The sequence below is a fragment of the Hypanus sabinus genome, chromosome 7 (genome assembly GCF_030144855.1).
Source record: "Hypanus sabinus isolate sHypSab1 chromosome 7, sHypSab1.hap1, whole genome shotgun sequence".
Taxonomy (NCBI): domain Eukaryota; kingdom Metazoa; phylum Chordata; class Chondrichthyes; order Myliobatiformes; family Dasyatidae; genus Hypanus; species Hypanus sabinus.
This window is the reverse complement of record NC_082712.1, coordinates 169,276,613-169,300,537: the sequence shown is the minus strand read 5'-3', so window position 1 is coordinate 169,300,537 and position 23,925 is coordinate 169,276,613. Positions and strand designations below refer to the sequence as shown.

General features: G+C 39.8%; 1 protein-coding gene across 1 annotated transcript in view; it reads left to right on the top strand.

Annotated features, from left to right (window-relative positions):
• The window catches only part of LOC132397382 (golgin subfamily B member 1-like), a 97,561-nt gene extending 74,607 nt beyond the window's left edge, over positions 1-22,954 (top strand). The window contains exons 24-30 of the mRNA XM_059976079.1: positions 4,206-4,365; positions 8,149-8,301; positions 8,410-8,574; positions 11,135-11,232; positions 17,420-17,554; positions 19,088-19,202; positions 22,091-22,954. Of these exons, the coding sequence (XP_059832062.1) occupies positions 4,206-4,365; positions 8,149-8,301; positions 8,410-8,574; positions 11,135-11,232; positions 17,420-17,554; positions 19,088-19,202; positions 22,091-22,249 (985 nt within the window). The 3' untranslated portion in view covers positions 22,250-22,954. The remainder of the gene's footprint in view (positions 1-4,205; positions 4,366-8,148; positions 8,302-8,409; positions 8,575-11,134; positions 11,233-17,419; positions 17,555-19,087; positions 19,203-22,090) is intronic.
• Positions 22,955-23,925: the final 971 nt, after the last annotated feature.

Here is a 23,925-nt window from a genome sequence, read left to right as displayed (position 1 = left end):
TTACAATAGGATTTCAGTTTTTCATTGCATTTATATTGTGCCATATTGGGGGGAGGGGTCACCACAATAGCACAATGCTACTACAACCCAGAGCATTAGAGCTTGGAGTTCAAATCTGGCGTCATCAATAAGCAAGTTTGTACCTTCCTTCCCGTGTACATGTGAGTTTTCTTGGGGTGCTCCAGTTTCTTCCCACAGTAGGGAAGATTAGTAGGTTAATTGGTCATTTATAAATTGTCCCTTGATTAGGCTTGGATTAAATTTTTGGGTTTGGGGGATGGTGTGGCTTGTGCACTGTAACTCCAAATATATTTTTTTTAATAACTACCTACCTTTTATGCCTTGGGCAGTGAATCATTTTGAAATGTTAGTGCTGTTAGCAAACACAGCAGTCAGTTTCCATAGTGTGATGTTACATAGCAACAGTCAAACTCTCAGAGAAAGAAACATCAACCAGGGTTGACCTGTTCCACTTTGAATAACGCAGTAGCACCTCTTCGTTTCTGTTGAATTATAGGATCATATCTGCCATTTAAAAGAACTGCTATCTGCTGGTTTGCCCAGGTGGAGTCTTGTACTGATGCTGTAGGGATGCTTTCTGTGGGAGTCATTGGACTCCTCAGGGACTCCAGTGTGGTATAAACTTCCTTAGATTTTACTGTGCTTGGGCTGCAGGTGAATGTAAAGAAGTTAATTTCCATTAAATGTGTTGTTGATTTCTAGTGCTTAATTAAGACATTTATTTTAATATTTTAAAAATTCTGCATGCCACAGTTCCTGAGAAGACATTGGATTGAGTAGCGGGGAAGAGTGTTCAAATGAAACAAATGGGTGCAGTTAGGACATTCTGCCCGAGGAGACATTGGATTGTGCATAATTGGGCACTTGGCAGGGGCATTAAAAAGAAATTAGGTTCAAGTGGTGCAGCCATTGTGTGAGTGGGCATTGTTAGATTGGGAAGAAGTATTTCAAAGATGCATTTTTCTGAACAGAGTGACTCAATTCTCAGGGATGTTATTGCCCAGAAGTAACGTTCTGAAACATAATATAAACTTTGTAATCATAACAGCAACCAGTATCACAACTGTGCAGCAACTTGGGCCTTGTTTGACCTTTTGCAGAGTTCGGTTTTGAAGTTCAGGCCATCCTGGTAAGGGAGATTATAGTTGTCTGCTGCTCAATGTTTTTCAACAGATGATGGCCAACCCTCGAAAGCTGCTGCACTCTGTGTGATGGAAGTACTTCCACAGCTGTTGGATACCATCCACTTAGAAAGAAAGTTGCAGGTGGTGGTGTTCCAAGGGTTCACTGTAGGTGGAGGAGGCTGTGGATTTTAGAGATCAGAATTAGGATCACTTTATTGCCAGTGTATGAAACATACCTGAACTGCTACGCATAAAACCACAGGACAGTACCATAACAGACAACACAACAGCAACCAACAGTTTACAAGACAATAATGCAAAAGCCACGAGCAGCTAACAGTTATCTGAATAGTCACATGTGCAAATGTCAGTAATCAAACAAGTAACTGTCAACATATGAGCAGACTCAATAATTATCACAGATCAAGGAGAGCAGGTAAAACCATTTAAAGGATGTTGTGCAGCTCCTCCTACCTCCTCTGCATCGGTGACATATGACATAGGCTGGGGACTGCTTTGTTGAGCACCTTCGCTCCATCTGCAACAAGCAGGAGGAATTCCTAGTGCCCAACCACTTTAATTCCAATCTCCATTCCCATTCTGACATGTCGGTCCACTGCTACTATCGTGATGAGGCCACTCTCAGGTTGGAGGAGAAAGACCTCATATTCTGTCTGGGTAGCCTCCAACTTGATGGAATGAACATTGGTTTATTTAATTAGAGATACAGCATGGTGACAGGCCGTCTGCAGCCCAATTACACCTTTGTGACCAGTTAACCTACTAACCTTTATGTGTTTGGGATGTGGGAGGAAACTGGAACACCTAGAAGAAACCTACACAGTCATGGGGAGAATGTTCAGACTCCTTACAGGCAGGGGTGGGATTGAACTCAGGTTGCTGGCATTGTAAAGCTTTATGCTAACCACTGCACTACGATGCCATCCCTAATTTATGTAACTTCTGGTAAATTTTCCCTCTCCTCCTTCCCTCTTATTCCATTCCCCACTGTAACTCCCCTCTTACCTCTTCTTCTCACGTATCTATCCCTTCTTCCTGGCACCCATCCTCCTTCCTTTTCTTCTATGGTCCACTCTCTCCTCCTATCAGATTCCTTCTCCTTCAGCACTTTATCTTTTCCGCCCATCACCTTGAAGCTTCTCACGTCATTCCCCCCCCCCCACTTACTTCTGACTTCTTTCCCCTTCCTTTCCAGTCCTGAAAAAGAGTCTCAGCCCAAAATGTTGATTGTTTATCCTTTTCGTAGATGCAGTACTTTATATGTGTTACACTGGTACTATTGCATTATTCCACTGATTTAGTTTTTACCCTTGGAAGAAATTTTGCAAGTACTGACAGAATTATGATGGAATGACAATTACAATGATTAGCTTTTAATTCACAGCAGGTGACAACAGTTTATCTTTAAGGTCAAGGAACTGATTATGACTAACTATTATCAGTTATGGTTCTCTTTATAATCCCTGTGGATTGTCTTGAAATAGTCTTTAGATTATGTTTCTTGTTCTAGGTTTCAAAAAGATGTTCAGACCAGAATTCAGAACATTAAAGCCTTGTAATGTCCTTCTGCTTCTTTGTCTCTCACCTCTTTATGAAAACAATAAAGAAGTGAGGGAAAAGGGAGTAAAAAAATGAGAGTTAAAAGAAAATCCTAACACAAACCCATTCATCAGAATTCTATGCACGAACACCTGATTGAAATTATTCCTTCTGGTAAGGCTTGACCCATGTCCACAATCAGTGGCCAATTTATTTAGTACACTAATCATGTGGCAGCAGCTCAGTGCATAAAAGCATGCAGACATGGTCAGGATATTCATTTGTTGTTCAAACCAAAGAACCAAATGGGGAAGAAAAGTGATTTGAGCACTTCAGAAGCTGCTGATTTCCTGGGATTTTCACACACAACAATCTCTAGGGTTTACAGAGAATGATGTGAAAAACAAAAAAAAAATCTAGTGAGTGGCATTTCTGAAGGCAAAAAATATCTTGTTAATGAGAGAGGTCAAAGAAAAATGGTCAGACTAGTTCAAGCTGACAGGAAGGCAATAGTAACTCAAATAACCACGTGTAACTACAGTGGTGTGCAGAAGAACTTCTCTGAACGCACTACACATCAGACCTTGAAATGGGTGAGCTACAGCAGGAGAGGACCACAAACACGCACTTAGTGGGCACTTTATTTGGTACAAGAGGTACGTAATAAAATGGCCACTGAGTGCATAATACTGAATGGAGTAGTCCTTCAACACCAGCTGTAATTGGCATTGCTTTAGACTGAATCATGTTTGCTACCTGTAACTGCACATGGTTAGTACTTCTGTTGCATAGTTTCAGCAACCTGACCTCAGGTGCTGATCGTGTAGAATTTGCACAGTCTCTCTGTGATTGCATTGGTTCCCTTTCCTCCGACATCCCAACGATAGAAACATTGGCTAAGTTATCTCTAGGGTAGGTGAATGACAAGAGAATTTGTTGATGAGCCTGTGAGTGGAAAAAAAAGTAAATATATGAAACTTTGGATTGCTGGGAGAGTTGGCACTGACTTGATGGGCTGAATTGCATAATATAAGAAAATGTTTACATACATAAACAATTTGCTTGTTTATATTTTCATTTTACCCTGTGAAGGGATGTGATCATCTCAACAGTGTTAGCATTTGGTGCTCTTAAGAATGTGGTGATGGCAATTGAGTGATTGCTATAACATTTCAGAGGGAGTTCATCAAATTATGTGTGTGGAGTCACAAATAGACCAATCACAGACAAGTGAAAATCTGCAGATGCTGAAAATCCAAGCCCCACACACACACACACACACACAAAATGCTGGAGGAACTCAGTAGGCCTGGCAGCATCTATGGAAAAGAGTTTGTGCTTTTGCAATGATATTGTACAGTCTTTATTTTCCTTCAAGTCCATCAATGCACGTTCTTAACTAACTTGTGAAATTAGTTGATCATTGCTCAGTTGGGCGTTGTATATGGTTTTGACATTTGGTGTAAAAGACTAATGATAAAATTGGTTCTGTTGTTTTAGGTCAGAGAAGAATTTACTGCTCTCAGAGTCTCAGGCCATTAAAGAGCAGTATCTTGCAACAGTGGCAGACAGAGACAGACAGATTGCAGAACTGAGGAAACTGAATCAAGAAATGTGGACTGGTGAATTGGGAAACATTAGTGGTATGCACCAGATGAAGGTAAACATTTCATAAATGAGACTTTCAGGAGTAGTATTATCACCTGCACAGTACTGTCTTTTTCCTCCCCTCATGGTTTCCAGATTCACTGTTATTGTACCCATTCTCCCAGTAAAAGTTAAATCAAAAGATGACTCAACAGCAATTTCAGAATCTCAGTCATTACAGTTATTAATTCAATCCCATCTGCGTTTTAAGTCAAAATATATATTTGAGTATCATTGAATGCTGGTGTAGGAGTTAAAACAATTCTGAATTTGTTCATCTCTAAGGAGATCTGGCAAAATCTGTTGGATCTCCTATCCATTCTGACATTTAGTATCCGTCACTTCATATTGAGTATGTGATGTCTGTTCTTACCCCTTTATTTGGTGGGTCATGATGTTGAGGAATGCAATGCGCATGAGTGAACATCATCCTCTGCCTTCACCAGAGAAGGAGGGTGTGATTTCTTTTGTGTCACAGGCCACGATGGTCAGAGGAGGTTCACAAGGATGAATCCAGGAATGAAAGGGCAATCATCTGAGGAACTTTTGATGTCTCTGGGCCTGTACTCGCAGGAATTCAGAAGGATGAGGGGGTGATCTCATTAAAATCTTTCATATGTTGAAAGGCTTAGACAGAAGAGACGTGGAAAGGATGTGGGAGAGTCTAGGATGAGGGAACAGCCTCAGGATAGAGGGGCGCCCTGTCAAAACAGAGATGCGGAGAAATTTCTTTAGCCAAAGGGTGGTGAATTTGTGGAATTTGTTGCACATGCAGCTGTGGAGGCCAGGTTGTTGGATGTATTTAAGGCAGAGATAGATAGGTTCTTGATTGAACATGGCATCAAAGGTTAGGGGGAAAAGGCCGGGAACTGGAGTTGAGGGAGAGATGAGAAAAAAGGATCAGCCTTGATTGAATGATGGAGCTGGCTTGATGTGCCAGGTGGCTTAATTCTGCTCCTATGTCTTATGGTCTTAAAACAGATGCAAGGAAATTCCTTTAGCCAGAGGATAGTGAATTTGTGGAATTTGTTACCTCAGGCAACTGTGGAGGGATGTTGGGTGTATTCAGGTGGAGATTGATGGTCTTTATTGGCCACGGCATCAAAGGTTATGGGGAGAAGGCTGGGAGGTGGGACTGAGGAGGGGAAAAAAGGATCAGTCACGATTGAATGACGGAGCAGGCACGATGGGCCAAATGGCCTAGTTAAGCTTCTATGTCTTACGGTTTTAAAGACATCCAGAACCTGACAGAAATCTGAGTGGACTTTCAATGGGCATTTACAATCTGTTTTAAGTTCTGTATAAAATTGGGTTTGCATGCAGCTTGGGCTTCACCATAAAGAATGTTGTAAAGTCTCTATCTAAATGTGAAGGGAAGAGTGTACCATTTGAAAACCATACACCTATCATGCATTGTTCCTCGCTTTTGATCCTCTCTCCCGTGGGGCCTGCACCCAGTATGCCACTTTTACATGCACCTTTTTCTTAATTGATTTCCCCCCACCATCACTATCTCTCCCCTTAGTTTTTAAGTTGTCTTCCTTTCCCTTAAGCCTTCTCCTGTACTTTCCTCCTTGGTTGTTGATTTGCTAGCCCATCTTAAGTTCAGGTTTATTGCAATGGCATCATTACCTTGGGTATAAAAGTCACCCCTTGGCTAGAGGATGGCGTATCTATGGAATTTATTGGCACAGAGTGCAATGGAGTTAAGTTATTGAGTATATTTAAAGTGAGGCTTGATATGTTCTTGGTTATTGAAAGTATCAAAGGATTTGGGGAGAAGATAGGAGAATTGGGTTGAGAAGGATAATAAATCAGCCATGATGGAATGGCAAAACAGATCCAATGGGTTGATTGGCCTAATTCTGATCCAATGTCTTATCCTCTTGTGGTTTAAAATTAGCTTTTTGTAACAGCAGCACAGCACATTACAGACATGACAACATAAATATTATGAGCTTAAATTAACATAAATTATATATGTTACATATGTACCTACTGTTAAGTCTGATTCCATTTCACTTCCCACCCCCTCAGCTCACTGCTGATGTCGTCGTGGGCCAGGTTTCCCTTTACATTGGAAACTGGCATTTAGTTAATGAATTTGTTCTGTATCAAGCTGATAAGTGGCAGGTCACACTTATTTCAACATTACAACTTCATCTAAATGCAGCTTAGTTCAATGAATTTCCAAAAATGCAGAATTACTTATGTATGATTATAATTACATAAGTCATAATTCCCTTGTGCCATCTTGTCTGTTTAAATGAAACTCCCAATTGTAAATAACAAACTGCAATGTTATTGCATTGATGACACTTTAATTATCAGAATCTATTTCAATAAAATTAAGAGTTCTGTTTTTGTGTAAAAAGAAATTGATTTTTTTCCCCAGGATCTGAGTCAAAGGTGATTATATTTTCCACTTATAAAATGGTTTTGATATTATTTCTAATTCATAGTTTATGGGAGTATTTGTCTAGGATGGAAAATATTTAACAAGATTAATACAGGTCCTGTTTAGATTTACCTACACATGATTTGTGTACAGCCTGTACACAAAATCTAGTGTTTGGGAGACTGCTGGGATGGATTTCCCACCTGCTGCAGAGGTGCAAGCTTCTCCTCCCCGTTGGGAATTCAGTTCCTAGCCATATTTACCATATAGATACAGATATAGATTTATTCATCATGTGTACATTAGAGTTAACAACCAACACACCTAAGAATGTGCCAGGGGCAGCACGCAAGTGTCACCACACAGTCCAGCACCAACAAAGTTTGACCACAATGTTCAACCCAACACCAACAAAACACAGAACAATACAAATAGCTGTAACAACGGAAGAGCAAAGCATGACTCCAGGACAGGCTACACCTGGTCCATTATTGTTCCATTTGAACAAGTTAGGTCTTTATTCTTTGGAGCTTAGAAGGTTGAGGGGGGACTTGATAGAGGTATTTAAAATTATAAGGGGGATAGCTGGAGTTGACGTGGATAGGCTTTTTCCATTGAGAGTAAAGGAGATTCAAATTTAAGAGGACATGAGTTGAGAGCTAAGGGGCAAAAGTTTGGGGGCAACTTCTTTACTCAGACAGTGGTAGCTGTGTGGAACGAGCTTCCAGTAGAAGTGGTAGAGGCAGGTTCGATTTTATCATTTAAAAAAAAATTGGATAGTTATATGGACAGGAAGGGAATGGAGGGTTATGGGCTGAGTGCAGGTAGGTAGGACTAGGTGAGAGTAAGCATTCGGCACGGACTAGAAGGGCCGAGATGGCCTATTTCTGTGCTGTAGTTGTTATATGGTTATTCTGCGTCTTGTGGCACATCAGGTGGCAACCTTGCCATTTCTTTAGCATTTTTGTCTGGCTTTTATGAGGCTGAGTTGCAAGCTCGATGCTCAGCCCAGCACAGATGGAAAGCATGCAAGGTACTGGCTGGAATCAAACCCGGGACCACTGGCCTCGAAGTCTGATGCAGATACCACCTGCCAAGTACATCCAGTCCTTGGATGTCTCAAGCTCGTAGACATGGATCTCCAACCTTCAGTCTCTGGCCCAGACTTTGACAATTACTGCGTGGGGCCTGTAGCCTCCAGTCTCTAGCCTGGACTTGCCCACTACCTCCAGACTCACCAATTCTGGTCTTTGACCTTTTGGTCATTCTACCTGTGCACTTAGGAATATTTGACAGGGGTGATGCCTTGCTATAGCCTGAGGAAGACGTGTGTGTTTTTGAGATCTGCCAGTGTATGTATGCATTCAAGCTTTTAAAATCTTTTTGTTTACATTTTAGCCATTAGAAACCGTATCTTTACTGGGTATTGAAAACGTTGCTGAACAAGTCAAGGCTCTGGTGGCAGAAAATAAACAACTTCAGACTGAAGCTCAGGGTTACCTACAGGAAATTCATCAGAAAGAACTACAGTTTCAACAGCTGAGCAGCAAGGTAATATGGATGTGAAGATCATGCTAGTCTTAATACGATTGCCAGTTCCTCACAGGGTTTCCATGAAGTAATTAGCTCTTACAATTCTTTACTCATTGGCTGGCATAGGTTGTGCAATGCATTGAAGATAGATCGGCATTAACAAGCCAGCTGAAAACAGTGTCTCAGACTCTGCGTGACACGCAGGTGCGTTATGGGGATCTACAAAATCGCTACTACAGCCTGGAAAGACAATACCAAGCACTGCGCTCATCTTTCCAGCATGAAGGGCAGGTGAGTTCGGTCAACTGTCAGGTTACTTTTCCTTTTATTTTCACCTAGTTTTTCTTAAAATACCCAAGGGAAGGAAAGGTATATAAACAAAACTCAAAAAATAGGATTTAGTCATAGAGTTATCGAGCATGTAAAAGGCCCTCTAGTCCAACTGGTCCATGCTAACCACGATGCCTTCCCCAGCTAGTCCCTTTTGCTTGCATTTGGCCTGTATCCCTCTAAGTCTTTTCATTGTGGACCTGTCCAAATAGGTTTTGAACATTGTTATTGTACCCATTTCTATAGTCATATATAAAATGATAAGAGGCATAGCTCGAGCTGACAGCCAAGAGACTTTTTCCCAGGGTGGAAATGGCTGATACAAGGGTGCATAATTTTAAGGTGATTGGAAAAAAGAATAGAGTGATATGTCAGGTTTTTATTTACACAGATTGGTGGGTGCATGGAGCCAGAGGTAGTAGAGGCAGATATATTAGGGTCACTTAAGATACAGACATACTTTATTGATCCCGAGGGAAATTGGGTTTTGTTACAGCCACACCAACCAAGAATAGTGAAGAAATATAGCAACATGAAACAATAAATAATTAAATAATAATAAGTTAATCATGTCAAGAGGAAATAAGTCCAGGACCAGCCTATTGACTCAGGGTGTCTGACACTGCCAGGGAGGAGTTGTAAAGTTTGATGGCCACAGGTAGGAATGACTTCCTATGATGCTCAGTGTTATATCTCTTAGAAAAGGACATGGATGATAGAAAAATGCAGGGCTATGTAGAAGGAAAAGGTTTTATTGATCTTAGAGTAGGTGAAGATGTTGGCATTACATTGTTGGTTGAAGGGCTTGTACTGTGCTATTATTTTCTATATGCTACCGCTTACTCTGGCAGCTGGTTCCATAAACTCACCACCATCTGTATGGAAAATGTTGCCCCTTAGTTTACTTTATATCTTTCCCTTCTCATCATGAATATATGACCTCTAGTTTTACCTGAGACAAAGACCTTATCTGTGCTCCTCTTGGTTTAAAAACCTCCAAGGTCATTGCACAAGGTGTACGGTCTCAAACTAGCCAGCCTCTCTTAATAATTCAAGCCCTCTAGTCAAGGCAACATCCATGTGACCTTTACTGCATCTTCTGTATCGGGGGCCATGGTAGTATAATGGCTGTGTAATACTTTGCAGGGCCAGCTGTAAGATCAAGATTCAATTCCCGATACTGACTGTAAGGAGCTTGTACTTTCTTCCCATGATCAAGTAGGCTTCCTCTGAGTGCTCTCATTTCTTCCTGCATTTCAAAGAAGTATTAGGGTTAGTAAGCTCAGAAACCTCGGCTTTCAACCTGTCTTGTGCAGCTAGATTCTGGACTTCCTGTCTGTGCTCCTTCACCTCTGCCCCTCTGACCCTCAACACAGGCGCTTCTCAGGGATGTGTCCCAAGCCCCCTCCTTTACTCTCTGTATACCCATGACTGTGTTGCCACTCATAGCTCCAATCCGCTAATTAAATTTGCCGACGATTCTATATTGGTTGGCCTAATCTCAAATAATAACGAGGCAGTCTACAGAGAAGTCATCACTCTGACACAGTGACGTCAAGAGAACAGCCTCTCCCTCGCTGTTGTAAAAACAATGGAGCTGGTTGTGGACTACAGGAGGAAAGGAGACAGGCTAACCCCTATTGACTTCAATGGATCTGGGGTTGAGAGGGTGAACAGCTTTAAGTTCCTCAGTGTAAACATCACTGAGGATCTCACGTGGTCTGTACATACTGGCTGTGTGGTGAAAAAAGCACAACAGTGCTTGTTTCACCAGGTGGCTGAAGAAGTTTGGTATGGCTCCCCAAATTCTAAGAACTTTCTACAGAGGCATCACTGACTGGCTGCATCACTGCCTGGTATGGCAACTACTTCCTTCAATTGCAGGATGCTGCAGAGAGTGGTGTGGACAGCCCGGTGCATCTGTGTATGTGAACTTCCCACTATTCGGGACATTTACAGAGACAGGTGTGTAAAAAGAGCCTGAAGTCACCCCAACCACAAACTCTTCCAACTGCTATCATCCGGGAAACGATACTGCAGCATAAAAGTCAGGACCAGCAGGCTCCAGGACAGCTTTTTCCACCAGGCCATCAGACTGATTAATTCACACTGATACAATTGTATTTCTATGGAATATTGACTGTCCTGTTGTACATAGTATTTATTGCAAATGACTATAAATTGCACATTTAGCCAGAGACGTAACATAAAGATTTTTACTCTTCATGTATATGAAGGATATAAGTAATAGTCAATTCAATTCAATTCCTTACTCTTTATCCATTTTCCAATGGCATTCTTTCATGGATTAAATTTAAATATATTTTCAGATCACTTTTAATTTGCATTGTAGAGTATTCAAGGAAGAAGTCAGAAATGCTGAATTCTGCTTCCTAGCTTTGGGGCTGACTAACGGCAACATTAATTGTTTCTACTCAGTGCAAGTTTGAATGGTGACTGTGACCATGCAGATGAAGCAAGGATTAATTGAAGTTTGAGTCTCACCTTTTCTATGTTGCAGCATGAGACGAGTGAGGATGTTCCACCCGGAGCTCCACAGGAGCGTGCCAGTATTATAGTGGAAATCGACAACTTGGAGTTGAACGAACTGCGGAGAAGGTGAGTCCAAATTACAGGATGGACTGTCTCAAATGCTAAAAGTTCCATCAATTTGGAAACATGACTGCTTTTAAGTGATTGACTTTAGAGGCGAAATAAACTTGTTTATGGCAAATGTTGATAGAAAAGGCTTGGAGCAGAAGTTTACAATTTTTATTATGCAATGGAACCCTACCGTTAACCAAGGGGTCTGTAGACTCCAGATTGGGAACCCTTGGTTTAGAGGGATACATGCCAAATATGGGTGAATGGGACTTGCTTAGCTGGGCATGGATGAGTTTGGCATGTCTGTTTCCAAACTATTACTCTATGGTTGTAAGTAACTGCAGAAAAGAACATTTTTAGTGGCTGAAGTGAACAGCTTAAGATGACAGAGAAACAGCCTTGGGTCATGAACCAGAGAATGAGAGAAGTTTCAAGTACATATATCCGAAAAAAATAGTTTTCAGTTGAGGGCACGATAGAAAAGGAAACAAGACAAACCTTATGTTGTACCAAAAACTAACCAGTGACATGGAGCTGGACTACAATTGCTGAGACTTGTGATTGTGATGAGACCAGAGACCAAACTCTTGAAATCAGTTCAGGGACCAGTATTTGAAACTGGGACATTGACAATTCAGTGTCTTGCCAGACCAAGGTCAACGGGCGGATTTCTGACTTTGAATGGACACACCAGGTAGCTGAGAGTTTGGAACCTGCGAAAGCATAGATCACAATTTTATGTTGCGCAGCCTCAGGTATCATTTGTTCAGTCAAAAAAGAGATCTCTTCCATAGAACACTGGATCTATGGAACAGCCAGCCAGTTCTGACAGAGGGTTCTAATTTGTTCATTTGCTTCAAATGAGAATTGCACAGAAATTTTGACTTGGGAATACATCACCTCATACCAAAATTTGAAATTCACTGCCTGGATGACCTTCGAGACCTTTTTTTATTTCTCAGAGTTTTGAGTCTTAGTTGGAGAATGCCTTGTGCAGAGTTTTGACTGGAAGTTTCAACAGTTTTCCTCTCTCACCCCACACAGATGCTTCTTGATCCACTAAATTCCTCCAGTAGTTTGTTGTTTTCATATTCCTGCCGCCCGTACCTCCATTAAGCTTAACTTTTAACCTCTAGGGTGGTCAGATAATTTAAGTGGAAGGTTTGTGCATTGTGATGTATCAAGATGTTACATCTATGGTATGTTGGACTGGGATGAAATATAGGACCACTGTTCATTTTTAGTAGATGTTATTGAATGAGAAAATTTTAACACTTTTTTAACAATTTTTCGGGAAGAGGTATTTGTGTGAATGAACTATTCCGGTATTTGAAGAAGAGAGAGCAGAAGTAAGTGATATGAGCTTTGATTTACAAAATCAGCCAGTTTTGTTGGGCATGCTTTGCCTTTGGCAACTTTGATAATGAGAGTTGGGATCCAGATTCCTCAACTTTCACCTTTTTAGATGCCCATCCGTGGAATCAGTCCTACAGAGAAAATGCCAGCAATTAAGAACATAACAGAGTTGACCTGCAGTCCTTTATTATTTAATCTTGTATTGGAGCCTTTAGCTAAAACACTACGTGAAGCTAAAAATATTCATGGTATCTCTATGAATGGAACCATACATAAGATTTCTCTTTATGCAGATGATCTTTTGGTTTTTATTTCAAATCTTGAGGAATCAATTCCTAATCTTTTGGAAACACTTGAAAGATTTTGGTAAATTTTCAGGATATAAACTTAACTTGAATAAAAGTGAATTGTTTCCATTAAATGTTCATGTTAGTATATATAATGATATTCCTTTTAGAATTGTTAATACATTTAGATATGTAGGTATAATTACTAAAAAAAATATAAAGATCTCTATAAAGCGAATATAGTTCCTCTAATGGACTCCATGAAACAACTATTTTCTAGATGGAATCCACTTACTTTTTCTTTAATAAGTTGTATTCATGCTGTGAAAATTATGATTTTGCCCAGATTTTTAAATATTTTCCAAAATATACCTATCTTTTTAACTCAATTTTTTTGATCAAATTGACTCTTATTATTTCTTTTATTTGGAACAATAAGAGACCTAGAATTAATCAGTATCATTACAAAAATTTAAAAAAGATGGTGGACTTGCACTTCCTAATTTAAGACTATTGTTGGGCTGTGAATATTAGACCATTATGTTTTTGGTTATATTGGCTTGATAAGAGTCAAAAACCATTATGGGTTGATTTGGAATTAAAAGCTGTTTAAACAATTTCATTTAACTTCAATTTTAGGGGCTCCATTACCTTTACAGCTCTCTAAAATTCCAAATTTAAATCTCGATCCAGTTATTAAACAATCCCTACTGATTTGGGTTCAGTTCCGTAATTCTTTTAATCTTAAACATTTTAAGTTAACTAGTTTTTTATATCAGAACTTTTTATTTAAACCTTCAACAACTGACCCCATTTTTCTTTTATGGAAAAATAAAGGAATTCATTCTTTTACAGATTTATTTTGTGATGGTCGATTGATGACTTTTGAGGAATTAATTATTTTCTCTTGCTCATACACATTTTTTGCAATATTTTCAGGTTAGACTTTTTTATGACAATATTTACCAAAGTTTCCATATTTACAAGAATCTGATTTGTTGGATACCATTTTGAAATTGAATCCCTTAGTGAAAGATTCCATTAGCAGAATTTGTAATTTATTTTTGTTACAAAAAGAGAACCTATCACTAAAGATTAAACAAGATTGGGAGAGAGAACTTAATATGACCTTTGTTAATGAAGATTGGCTTCGAGTTTTGAAAAACGTAAATCCTTCTTCTGTATGTGCCAACCATTGTTTAATTCAATTTAAAATTGTACACCATTATTACTTAACAAAGGAGAGACTGTCTAAAATATTTCCTAGTATAGATAACTATTGCGATAGATGTAAAACTAAAGTAGGTACTTCGTCACATATGTTCTGGTCATGTTCTTCATTAAAATCATTTTGGAAATCTTTATTTTCTACAATTTCTAAAGCTTTGAAAATTAATTTATAACCTAATAGATTGTTCTATTTGGAATAGTTCTGCATCATATTCAGGGTATCTCATCTTCAGATCAACATGTAATTAATTTGTTACACTGCTGGCAAGAAAAGCTATTTTATTAAAATGGAAAGATATTTCTTCCCTTACATTAATTGAATGGTTTTCTCAAGTGATGTTATGTTTTGGTTTGGAAAAAATTTGAAGTAGAACTTTTGATCCTCGATTTGATTTTGAGAGAAAATGGGGTTCTTTTGCCAAATATTATCATTTAATTTGAATTAAGTTATACGGTTTCCTTCCAATTTTATTTTTTTTTATAGATATGAAATGGCGGTGGATGACTTTTTTTTAATATATTTAGATGAAGGTCAAACGTATTGCTCCCGGGGGGGGGTTGATTCCTAATGGGTTTTTTTGTAGTTAGTGGAGGATTTTTTCTTAGTTAGATTCTTTTATTTTCCTTCTTTCTTCTATCTATATATAATTTTTTTTTCCATTTTTATATTTCAAGATCAGTTTTTTTTCTCTTCAGCTTTATCAATTGTATACATATGAATCTGTTAAAGTTTTGTATCATTTTATAGCTGTTGATGATTACGTACCAATAAAAAGGTTCTAAAGTGACTTTGCAAATTAAAAATCAGAATGCCAAATGGCTTTGTGCAGGAGAAGTCCTGCCTCACTGATAGGATTGAGTTCTTTGAGGAAATAGCTAATTAAATTGATGAAGCAATGGTTGTAGGCATTGAATATGATTACTTTCATGAGCCATTTGACAAGGACCCAGAGACTTACAAGGTTAAGGCACGTGCCACACTGGCTTATTGAACCCAAGACTGGCCAGCTGATGGGAGACAGGAGAGTGGTAGAAGGATGCTTTTAACATTTGAGGTCAGTGACCTGTGGTGTACTGTAGAGATTGGTTCCAGGATCCTTGTTGTTTCTAATACCTATTAATGACGTAATAGGTGAATATAGGTGGTATGATTAGTACAATGGCGTTATTGTGGATAGTGAAGAAGGTTACCGTAGATGGAAAGTTAGATGGAGTGTTGGCAGATGGAATTCAATACCAACATATGGGAAGTCAGGTAGGAGTAGGACATATGAATAACTGATAAAGGGACCTTGGGGTTCATTGCTCCCAGAAAGTGTCATAGAAACGTAGAAAACCTACAGCACAATACAGGCCCTTCGGCCCACAGAGTTGTGCCGAACATGTACCTATCCAAAAATCTCTTAAAAGACCCTATCTTATCCGCCTCCACCACCGTTGCCGGCAGCCCATTCCAGGTAGATACGGTGGTGAAGAAGACATCTGGCAAGCTTCCTTCATATGATGGGGCATGGACAAAGAAGTTGGTCATTAAGTTGTAACTTTACAAACACTGGGTAGGCCACTCTTGGAATATTGTGTGCAGGTCTGGTCAACACACTATAGGAAGGATGTGTTTTACTGGAGAGAGTGCAGAGAAGATTCATCAGGATATTGCCTGGATTGGAGAACTTTGGTTATGAGGAGAGAGTTCATAGGCTGGTTTTGTTTTCCCAGGAGTGGAGGAAGCTGGGGATGACCTATTAAGATTACATAAATTTTGAGAAATATGATTGTTTTCCCATTATACAAATATCAACAAGAGGGCACAGGTTTAAGTAAAGAAGTGATTTTAAAGGGAACTTGAAGAGAAAGTTCCTTACACAGAATAGTTGATACCTGGAACTCACTGTTAGGAGGTGATGGAGTTGGTACTATCAATGTGTTTAAGAGACATCTAGAAGGCACTTGAATAGACCAGGCATTGAGGATACAGAGCTGGTGCAGGCAGTTGGGATTTATGTAGATGAGCAGTCTGGTTCTGGTGGATGATAGGGTCCGCTTATGTACTGTACCACTCTTGAGACTCTTGACTTGATGAGCACTATATCTATGCCTGTTAACACCATCCTCACAGTTATCAGGCAGCTCCAGTACTTGTCTGTACGAACCTACTCTGTAGTTCCTTGTAACTTAGAACAGAGACATCCACGGCATATTACAGGCCCTTCAGTCCACAATGTTGTGCCAGCCATGTAACCTACTCTAGACACTGCCTAGAATTTCCCTACCACATAGCCCTCTATTTTTCTAAGCTCAATGTACCAATCTAAAACTCTTTAAAAAAAAAAAAAAAAAAAAAATCCTTTTGTATCTGCCTCTACCACCGTTGTTGGCTGTGCCACCACTCTAGGGAAAAACTTACTCCTGACATCCCCTCTGTACTTATTTACAAGCAGCTTAAAACTGTGCCTCCTCGTGCTATCCATTTCAGCCCTGGGGAAAAAGCCTCTGACTATCCACACGATCAATGCCTCTCATCATCTTATACACCTCTATCAGGCCACCTCTCATCCTTCGTCACTCCAAGGAGAAAAGGCCAAGTTTACTTACCTATTCTCATAAGGCACACTCTCCAATCCAGGCAACCTTCTTGTCAATCTCCTCTGCATTCTTTCTATAGTATTGACATCCTTCCTGTAGTGAGGTGACCAGAACTGAACACAGTACTCCAAGTAACTCACAATTTGTGCAATATTTTGGACACTGCCTGACATTGTTTGAAAGCTGTGGATTTTCTGCTTTTAGCGAATTTGAAATTTGCCCTGTTGGCATTAAGCATAAATTCCAAGGTTGTCATTGACCCTCGGGCACACTGCTCTCTAGTTGAAAAGGTCTAATTCTCAGTTAATTCAATAAATTACTCTGTTTTTAGAGCTTTAATAGCAGATTGCTTTGCACAAACATTCCCTTCTGGTTCAACTGTCTAAGTCATGAGTATTAACTATATATATTTTTGTTAAATTCTCATTTGGCACATAGTACAGTCTGACATTAGTGTACTGAGGGTGTGCTGCACTGTGGGAGCTGCCAACCTTTAAAATAAGCATTAAATAAAGCTATGTCTGTCTGCTCAGAAGTACATAAAATATCCTTGGATGATAATTGGGGTGGGCAGATTTACGAAACAGTTCCTTAAAAAATAAGTATTAATTGGTCTCCTGTTTGTTGCCTATGATATACATGTCTTTCACAAAATACCGATTTGGCTGCAAAGCATGTGAGGATGAGTTGGAGAAGTTTGTTCTTCATTTGCAGTGGGTCATTTGTGTATATTGTTGATGATATAGGCTTGCGGAATCAGAGCAACGGAATGCGTCTGCCCATCAGGAGCTGACCCAGTTGGCAGAAATGCTCGCAGATGAAGAACGACAGAGACGTGCAGCTGAGGAAGCATTGCTGGCAGCTGAAGAAAGGTTCAAGGGGTGAGTGTTTTAAACTGCATTAGACTGGATATCATGCAAGGATATGCCTTTCCATAAGGGTATCACCCATATCTGTTTGTTTAAGATAGTTTTTCTTTGTCTGTTTGACAAACTTGTACAGCCACTCAGTTGAAAAAGGAACAGGATTTTTAAATAATAAAAAATCCATTTACTGTTAAAGATTGGAGGAGACAATAACATTTCTCCCAGGGTAGTGTCTCAAGGGAATTGCAGTGAGAGGAGGTTAATTACTATGTATAAAATCGATCTCAGTTCCTGAACAGTGAGCTTAATTAAAGGCATATCCACTGTGGCTGGAAATAATGTTACCACTTTTAGCAACCTCGGAACAATAAAATGTCATTTTTCTGTGGACACGATACATACAATGATTTCCCAAAAGACATGTTAGTTAGCTTACAAAATCTGAAGAGCCATGTATGTGTGATTGGGGTAGAATTACAGAATTATACTGGCTATAAAAGACCTATCCAGTTGGTGTTCCTCGTTTACTCTTTCAACATGGGCTTGAAATTCTTTTTAAAAGATTAATGGGACATAGTACAGTATACTACAGGCCCTTTGGGACACAATGTGCCAACTTATTTAAATATCCTTCATGATCAATCCAATTCTTCTCTACCACCTGCCTTGGGAATGTGTTCCAGATACCCATCACTCTGTTTAAAAACAAAGCCAACCTCAGGTGTCTACTTTTAGCTTTCCTCTGTTTACCTTAAACAGACATCCTCTGGTATTGGTCATTGCCATCCTTGGAAAAAGGTGTCCACTCTTGCGATGCCTCTCATAATCTTATAAACCTCTGTTAAGTTGCCTCTCTTGCTCCTTCGCTTCAAAGAGAAAAGTCCTAGCTCACTCAGCCTTTCCTCATATGACATGTAAGGCATTATTGAGTCATTTTCCATCACTGTTTCAGGGCATGCTTTCCATATCATAAATTGCTGAGAATAAAAGCATTTATCTTTATTTTTCCATTGGCTTTTTTGCCAGTTGCTATGAATCTGCATCTTGGTTTAGTGATTCTCTTACCTACTCTGTATCAAACCTCTCGTAGTGAGTGAGTAAGGCGTTCATCATTCAGGACTGACCATGGAGGTTGCATCCGAACTGTCGAGATATGCAGTATGATATAGAGGGCAAGCTGTTGCCCATGTGGCAAGCTCCCCCGCTCCACGCATCTGATGAACCCAAAGGAACAGCAGAGAGTGATACAGTTTGGCACCAGCAATGTTGCAGAAATTGCCAGTCAGCATTGAACTCCAAGTTGAACTGCCTTAGAGAGTGCAGCTCTGGATTTTTCTCTCGGTGTTTACTCCCAAAACCTTCCCCATAAGTGGGTATAGTCGCAAAGCAGTAGAGGTTTGAGATCAGTTTTCCTTCACTATAGGGAGCAACTGATTTTAACTGTGTGGATAGGATTCATTGAAATACTTGTGTTTTCCCCAGTGGTTTGTATCTGTAAACGTTTCGAAGAATTTACGTTGTATGATTAATGCTGCGATTTCTTTCTAGCCTTGATCCACTTCCAGTCAGACTACCACCCAGAGAGTACACTATTCAGCTGGAATCGGATGAAGAACGTGAGGCTTTGATTATAGATTCCAGTGAGCAGGTGGTGGTGCGGAAGGTGTGTACTTATTTTTTTGCATTCTACTTTCGATCCAATTTTCTGAACTTTTATACAGTACCTTCCTTGTCTCTCCCTGCGAACTGAGAAACACTTTGGAAATCCTGTTTTGTTGAACATAATAACTTAAAATACGATGCAGTTCCTCGGGCTTTTTACAGTCTGCAGTACAGTACTATGCAAAAGTCTTAGGCACATATACAGTTGCAAGAAAATGTTTGTGAACTTTTGATTTTAAGTTTCTAGTATTTGCAGTTTTTCTTTTAATTTTCTGCACTTCTAGTTTTCTGCATTAGTTACGCATGAAATGTGGTCTGATCTTTATCTAAGTCTCAATAATAGACATACACAATCTGCCTAAACTAATAACACACCAACAATTTAAGTGTTTAAGAGCCAAGAGGTAATGTAGCTATATAGGACCCTGGTCAGACCCCACTTGGAGTACTGTGCTCAGTTCTGGTCACTTCACTACAGGAAGGATGAGGAAACCATAGAGGAGTTTTACAAGGATATTGCCTGGATTGGGGAGCATGCCTCATGAGAACAGGTTGAGTGAACTCGGCCTTTTCTCGTTGAAGCGACGGAGGATCAGAGGTGACTTATTAGAGGTGTACAAGATAATGAGAGGTTTTGATCGTGTGGATAGTCAGAGTCTTTTCCCCAGGGCTGAAATGGCTAGCATGAGAGGGCATAGTTTTAAGGTGCTTGGAAGTAGGTACAGAGGAGACATTGGGTAAGTTTTTTACGCAGAGAGTGGTGTGTGCGTGGAATGGGCTGCTGGCGGCAGCGGTGGAGGCAGAAACAATAGGGTCTTTTAAGAGACTCCTGGATGGGTACATAGAGCTTAGAAAAATAGAGGGCTATGGGTAAAGCCTAGTCATTTCTAAGGTCCGGATATGTTCGGCACAGCTTTGTGGGCCGAAGGACCTCTATTGTGCTATATGTTTTCTAATTGTACTACATTTCATCAATACTGAGTACACCATTTAAACAATCACTGTCTAGGTTCAAAAACATATGTGAATCTCTGGGATAATGCCTTCTGTGGACAGATGAGACAAAAGTTGAACTTCTTGACAGAAATGCAAATTGCTATATTTGGAGGGAAAAGGACACTGCACACCAACACCAAACCCTCACCCAACTGTGAAGCATGATGGAAGGAGCATCATGGTTTGAGGCAGCAAAGTAGACTCAGGGCCTAGACAGCTTGCAATTGTTGAGGGAGCAATGAATTCAAAATTGTATCAACCTATTTTATAGGAGAATGTCAGGGTAGCAGTCTATCACATGAAGCTTAATAGAAGTTGGATGATGCAACAAGACAATGATCCAAAACAAGAGTAAATCAACGACAGAATGGTTTAAAAAGAAGAAAATTCATTTTTTTGGACTAGCTAAGTCGGAGTCCAGACCTTAATCCAATTGAGATGCTGTGGCATGACCCGAATAGGGCTGTTCATACAGGATATCCCAGAAATATTGATGAACCAAAACAGTTTTGTATGGAGGAATGATCTAAAGTTCCTTCTCGCCATTGTGCAAGTCTGATCAGCAGCTACAGGAAACATTTGATGCTAAAGAAGGTTCTACCAGTTATTAAATACAAGAATTCACATACTTTTTCCAGCCTGGACTGTGAATGATTGAATAGTGTGTTCAATAAAGACATGAAAAGTACAATACACCCTATCCTCCTTATACACGCCTTCAGACAATGCGGATTCACAGTTATGCGAGGAATCTATTTCTACCAATGTCTCCTTATATGCGTCCAAAACTCACTGTTAAGCGAGGAGCACTGCTTTCCCATCAATACAAGTCACGTGTGCACGCCTCACAGTCTCATTCCTGCCAGTCTCGCACTGGTTTTGGCAATGTGCGACCTTGCACTCTTAAGCTTTTGTTGTTTTTACCTACGGTGCAGTGATTTTGTGCTTGAAATATTTAACTATGCCTCCTAAGCGTTCGATGTCAAGCCCTGGGCCATCTGCCAAGTGGCAGAGAACCACTTTAACATTTGAAAAAAAGTTGGAAATTATAGACAGGGCGGCGTCAGATGAACAGCTCTGGGATGCTACTTCGGCCAGGGTGAGTCCACGATTAGAAACATAAAGAAAAATGCTGAGAAAATAAAAAGTGTAGAGATTGATTCACCACAAGTGTCTTCAAAGATTGTTACCAAAGTGCTTAACCCGATTATGACAAAAATGGAGAAAATGTTGAGTTTGTACATTGAGCAAAAAAACAGAAAAAAACACTTAGTTCCGATCATCTTCATGTGCAAGCTTTGGAAACTTATGGTTGTCTTTGTTCAGAGGCTAGTGAGGAAGTGTGAAGTGATATTCACAACTTAGTTGTGCATGGTGAGCAGGCTAGTGCTGACCATGAAACTGCTGAACGCTACCTTGTGCAGTTGCAGGCTATGATAGCTGAGTTAGTACATCACACCAAAACAGGTGTTTAATGCAGATGAGACTGGGCTTTTTTGGAAGCGTATGCCGAAACACACCTACATAAGTAAGGATGAGAAAACTGCATCAGGTTCCAAGGCAGCCAAGAAGATAGAAGCAGAAGAATATCTAAATGCTGAAGGAGACTGTAAGATGAAGCCTCTCTTAGTTTACCATTCACTAAACCCCCGTGCTCTTAAGAGTTTGAGTACTGTACACTCTAGTATGTTAGCTTTCTATGACTTATGTTGAATATTACCTTAAATTGATGAAATATAATATGAATATTTCCTTGTGGTACTGCTTTTTTGTCGTATTGTTATGAAAATGTGAATTAATTAACTTCTCCACCCAGGTAGTTTGCTAGTTATTTTAATTCTGGATTAGCTAAGGTAATGTTGGTTGTTGTTGACTCTACTTCTGTCTCTGCAGGTAAAGAGAGGGGCGCTTTCCTTCAAGCGCTGGCTACGAGGCCGCAGTATGTACTGCTCAAAGCTAATGAGTGCACGGACCAGATCACGTTACTTGGTCTTCGCATACTTTGTGACACTACATGTTCTTGTTTTCATGTGCCTGGCGGGACGTTTGTAGATGCACCATCATGATTAGGAGAAGAAGAATGGGGTTGATGGTTGTAAGGGGAGGAGGTGAATTCCATCCTGATGTGCCATGTTGGGAGACCTCTGTGAAACAATGCAACACTGGCTCTCTACTCAGCCTGATTTTACTTGCCATTGGTCAGTGAATCAGTGTTCCACCTAGTCCTCCCTTGCCAAAGGTAGGGTGCAGTTGGGAGTCATATTTGTATCATTGTCAAAGCTGCTAATGATTTGAGCACTGATCACAGTTGTATAAAATTCATCTTGTATTAATGTGTGCAGTGTTTTGTCCAGATTGTTTTATGACTGTCCAGTAAGTTCGTAAACTGGTTTCACAATTGTTTTTTTCATCTGCTATTAAATTCCAAAGATACACTGCTTTAAACGGTTATATAAAATCTCTATGTAAAATTATGTATATTTTCTGATGTGTAAAGCAATATTATTTAAGTTTATGACTTATGAGGTGGAAAGTTAGACAAAGGTTGAAAGATTATTCTGCTTGGAATGCATTTGTAAATTTGAGGTGGTGCTAGAGATAGCAATAAAGCACTGAGAGCATTAGAATATATTTATATGTTACTTTCATCTTGGTTATGACAAGGTATTGTAACCTGGAGGGGTAATTAAGAAATGCACTTTTTGAAAATGATGATTTCTTGTTGGGAAAATAAGTTTTTATTAAAGTTAAAATGGATCACCTGCTTCTTGGCTCTTTCATCAACTGTCATTATGTTGGGGAACAAAAGGTGGCTTGAATCTCTGTTCCTTGTTCATAGCCAGAATGTCTCTACTATAATTGCTACCTGAGGGTATTTAACCATAGCTGGCTGCTGTTCTGGCCTGATACCATCAATTCTGCTTCTGTTTTACACTTTGTTTTCCCCTTCATAGAACTCTTATCTCACGTTGTCATGCCTCCTTCCTCAGTCCAACCATATCTGTCCCCTAACTCATCAGCATTCCATGGTCCTACTGTCTACAATCTCTCTCCCTGTTTCTGCACAATGTGATTGCTCATCCTCCTTAAATTCAGCCTTCATCTCAAGCCTACTTTCTTTGCAGGCTGTCCACTCACCAACTTTCTCAGCCATGCTGACCCATATCCTCAATTCTCCATACATCCTTTATCTCTGCTCCCTGAAGTTCATCAAGTGTAAGCACATATTTCAATGGATATACTGTACACTCAGTAGTCACTTCACAAAAAAATCATTGGTATGGTCAGAAAGCCCACATCCTATGGGCATGTAAGTAAGCAAATACAGAGGAGGTCTGTAACTTTGAAAATATATGCAGAACTCATTTGAGCTTTAAGTCATTGGGAGGAACAGTTCTGTTCCAAAATCAAACATTTTTTCCAACACCGAATTATTATAACACCTTTGTTTAGAGTACAGGGAAAAAAGCCAGTGAGCAGCAGACTGGGTGTAAATGCCTTGTTAATGAGGGTGGTCAGAGGAAATGGCCAGACTGGTTCAAGGCAACAGTAACTCAAATAATCACACATTACAATAGTGGGCAGAAGAGCATCTCTGAACACATATGTCGAACCTTGAAGTGGATGGGCCACAGCAGCAGCCCACCATGAACATGCACACAGTAGTCACTTTATTAGGTACAGGAGGTACCTTTATAAAGTGGTCATTGTGTGTAGTTGACAACTGT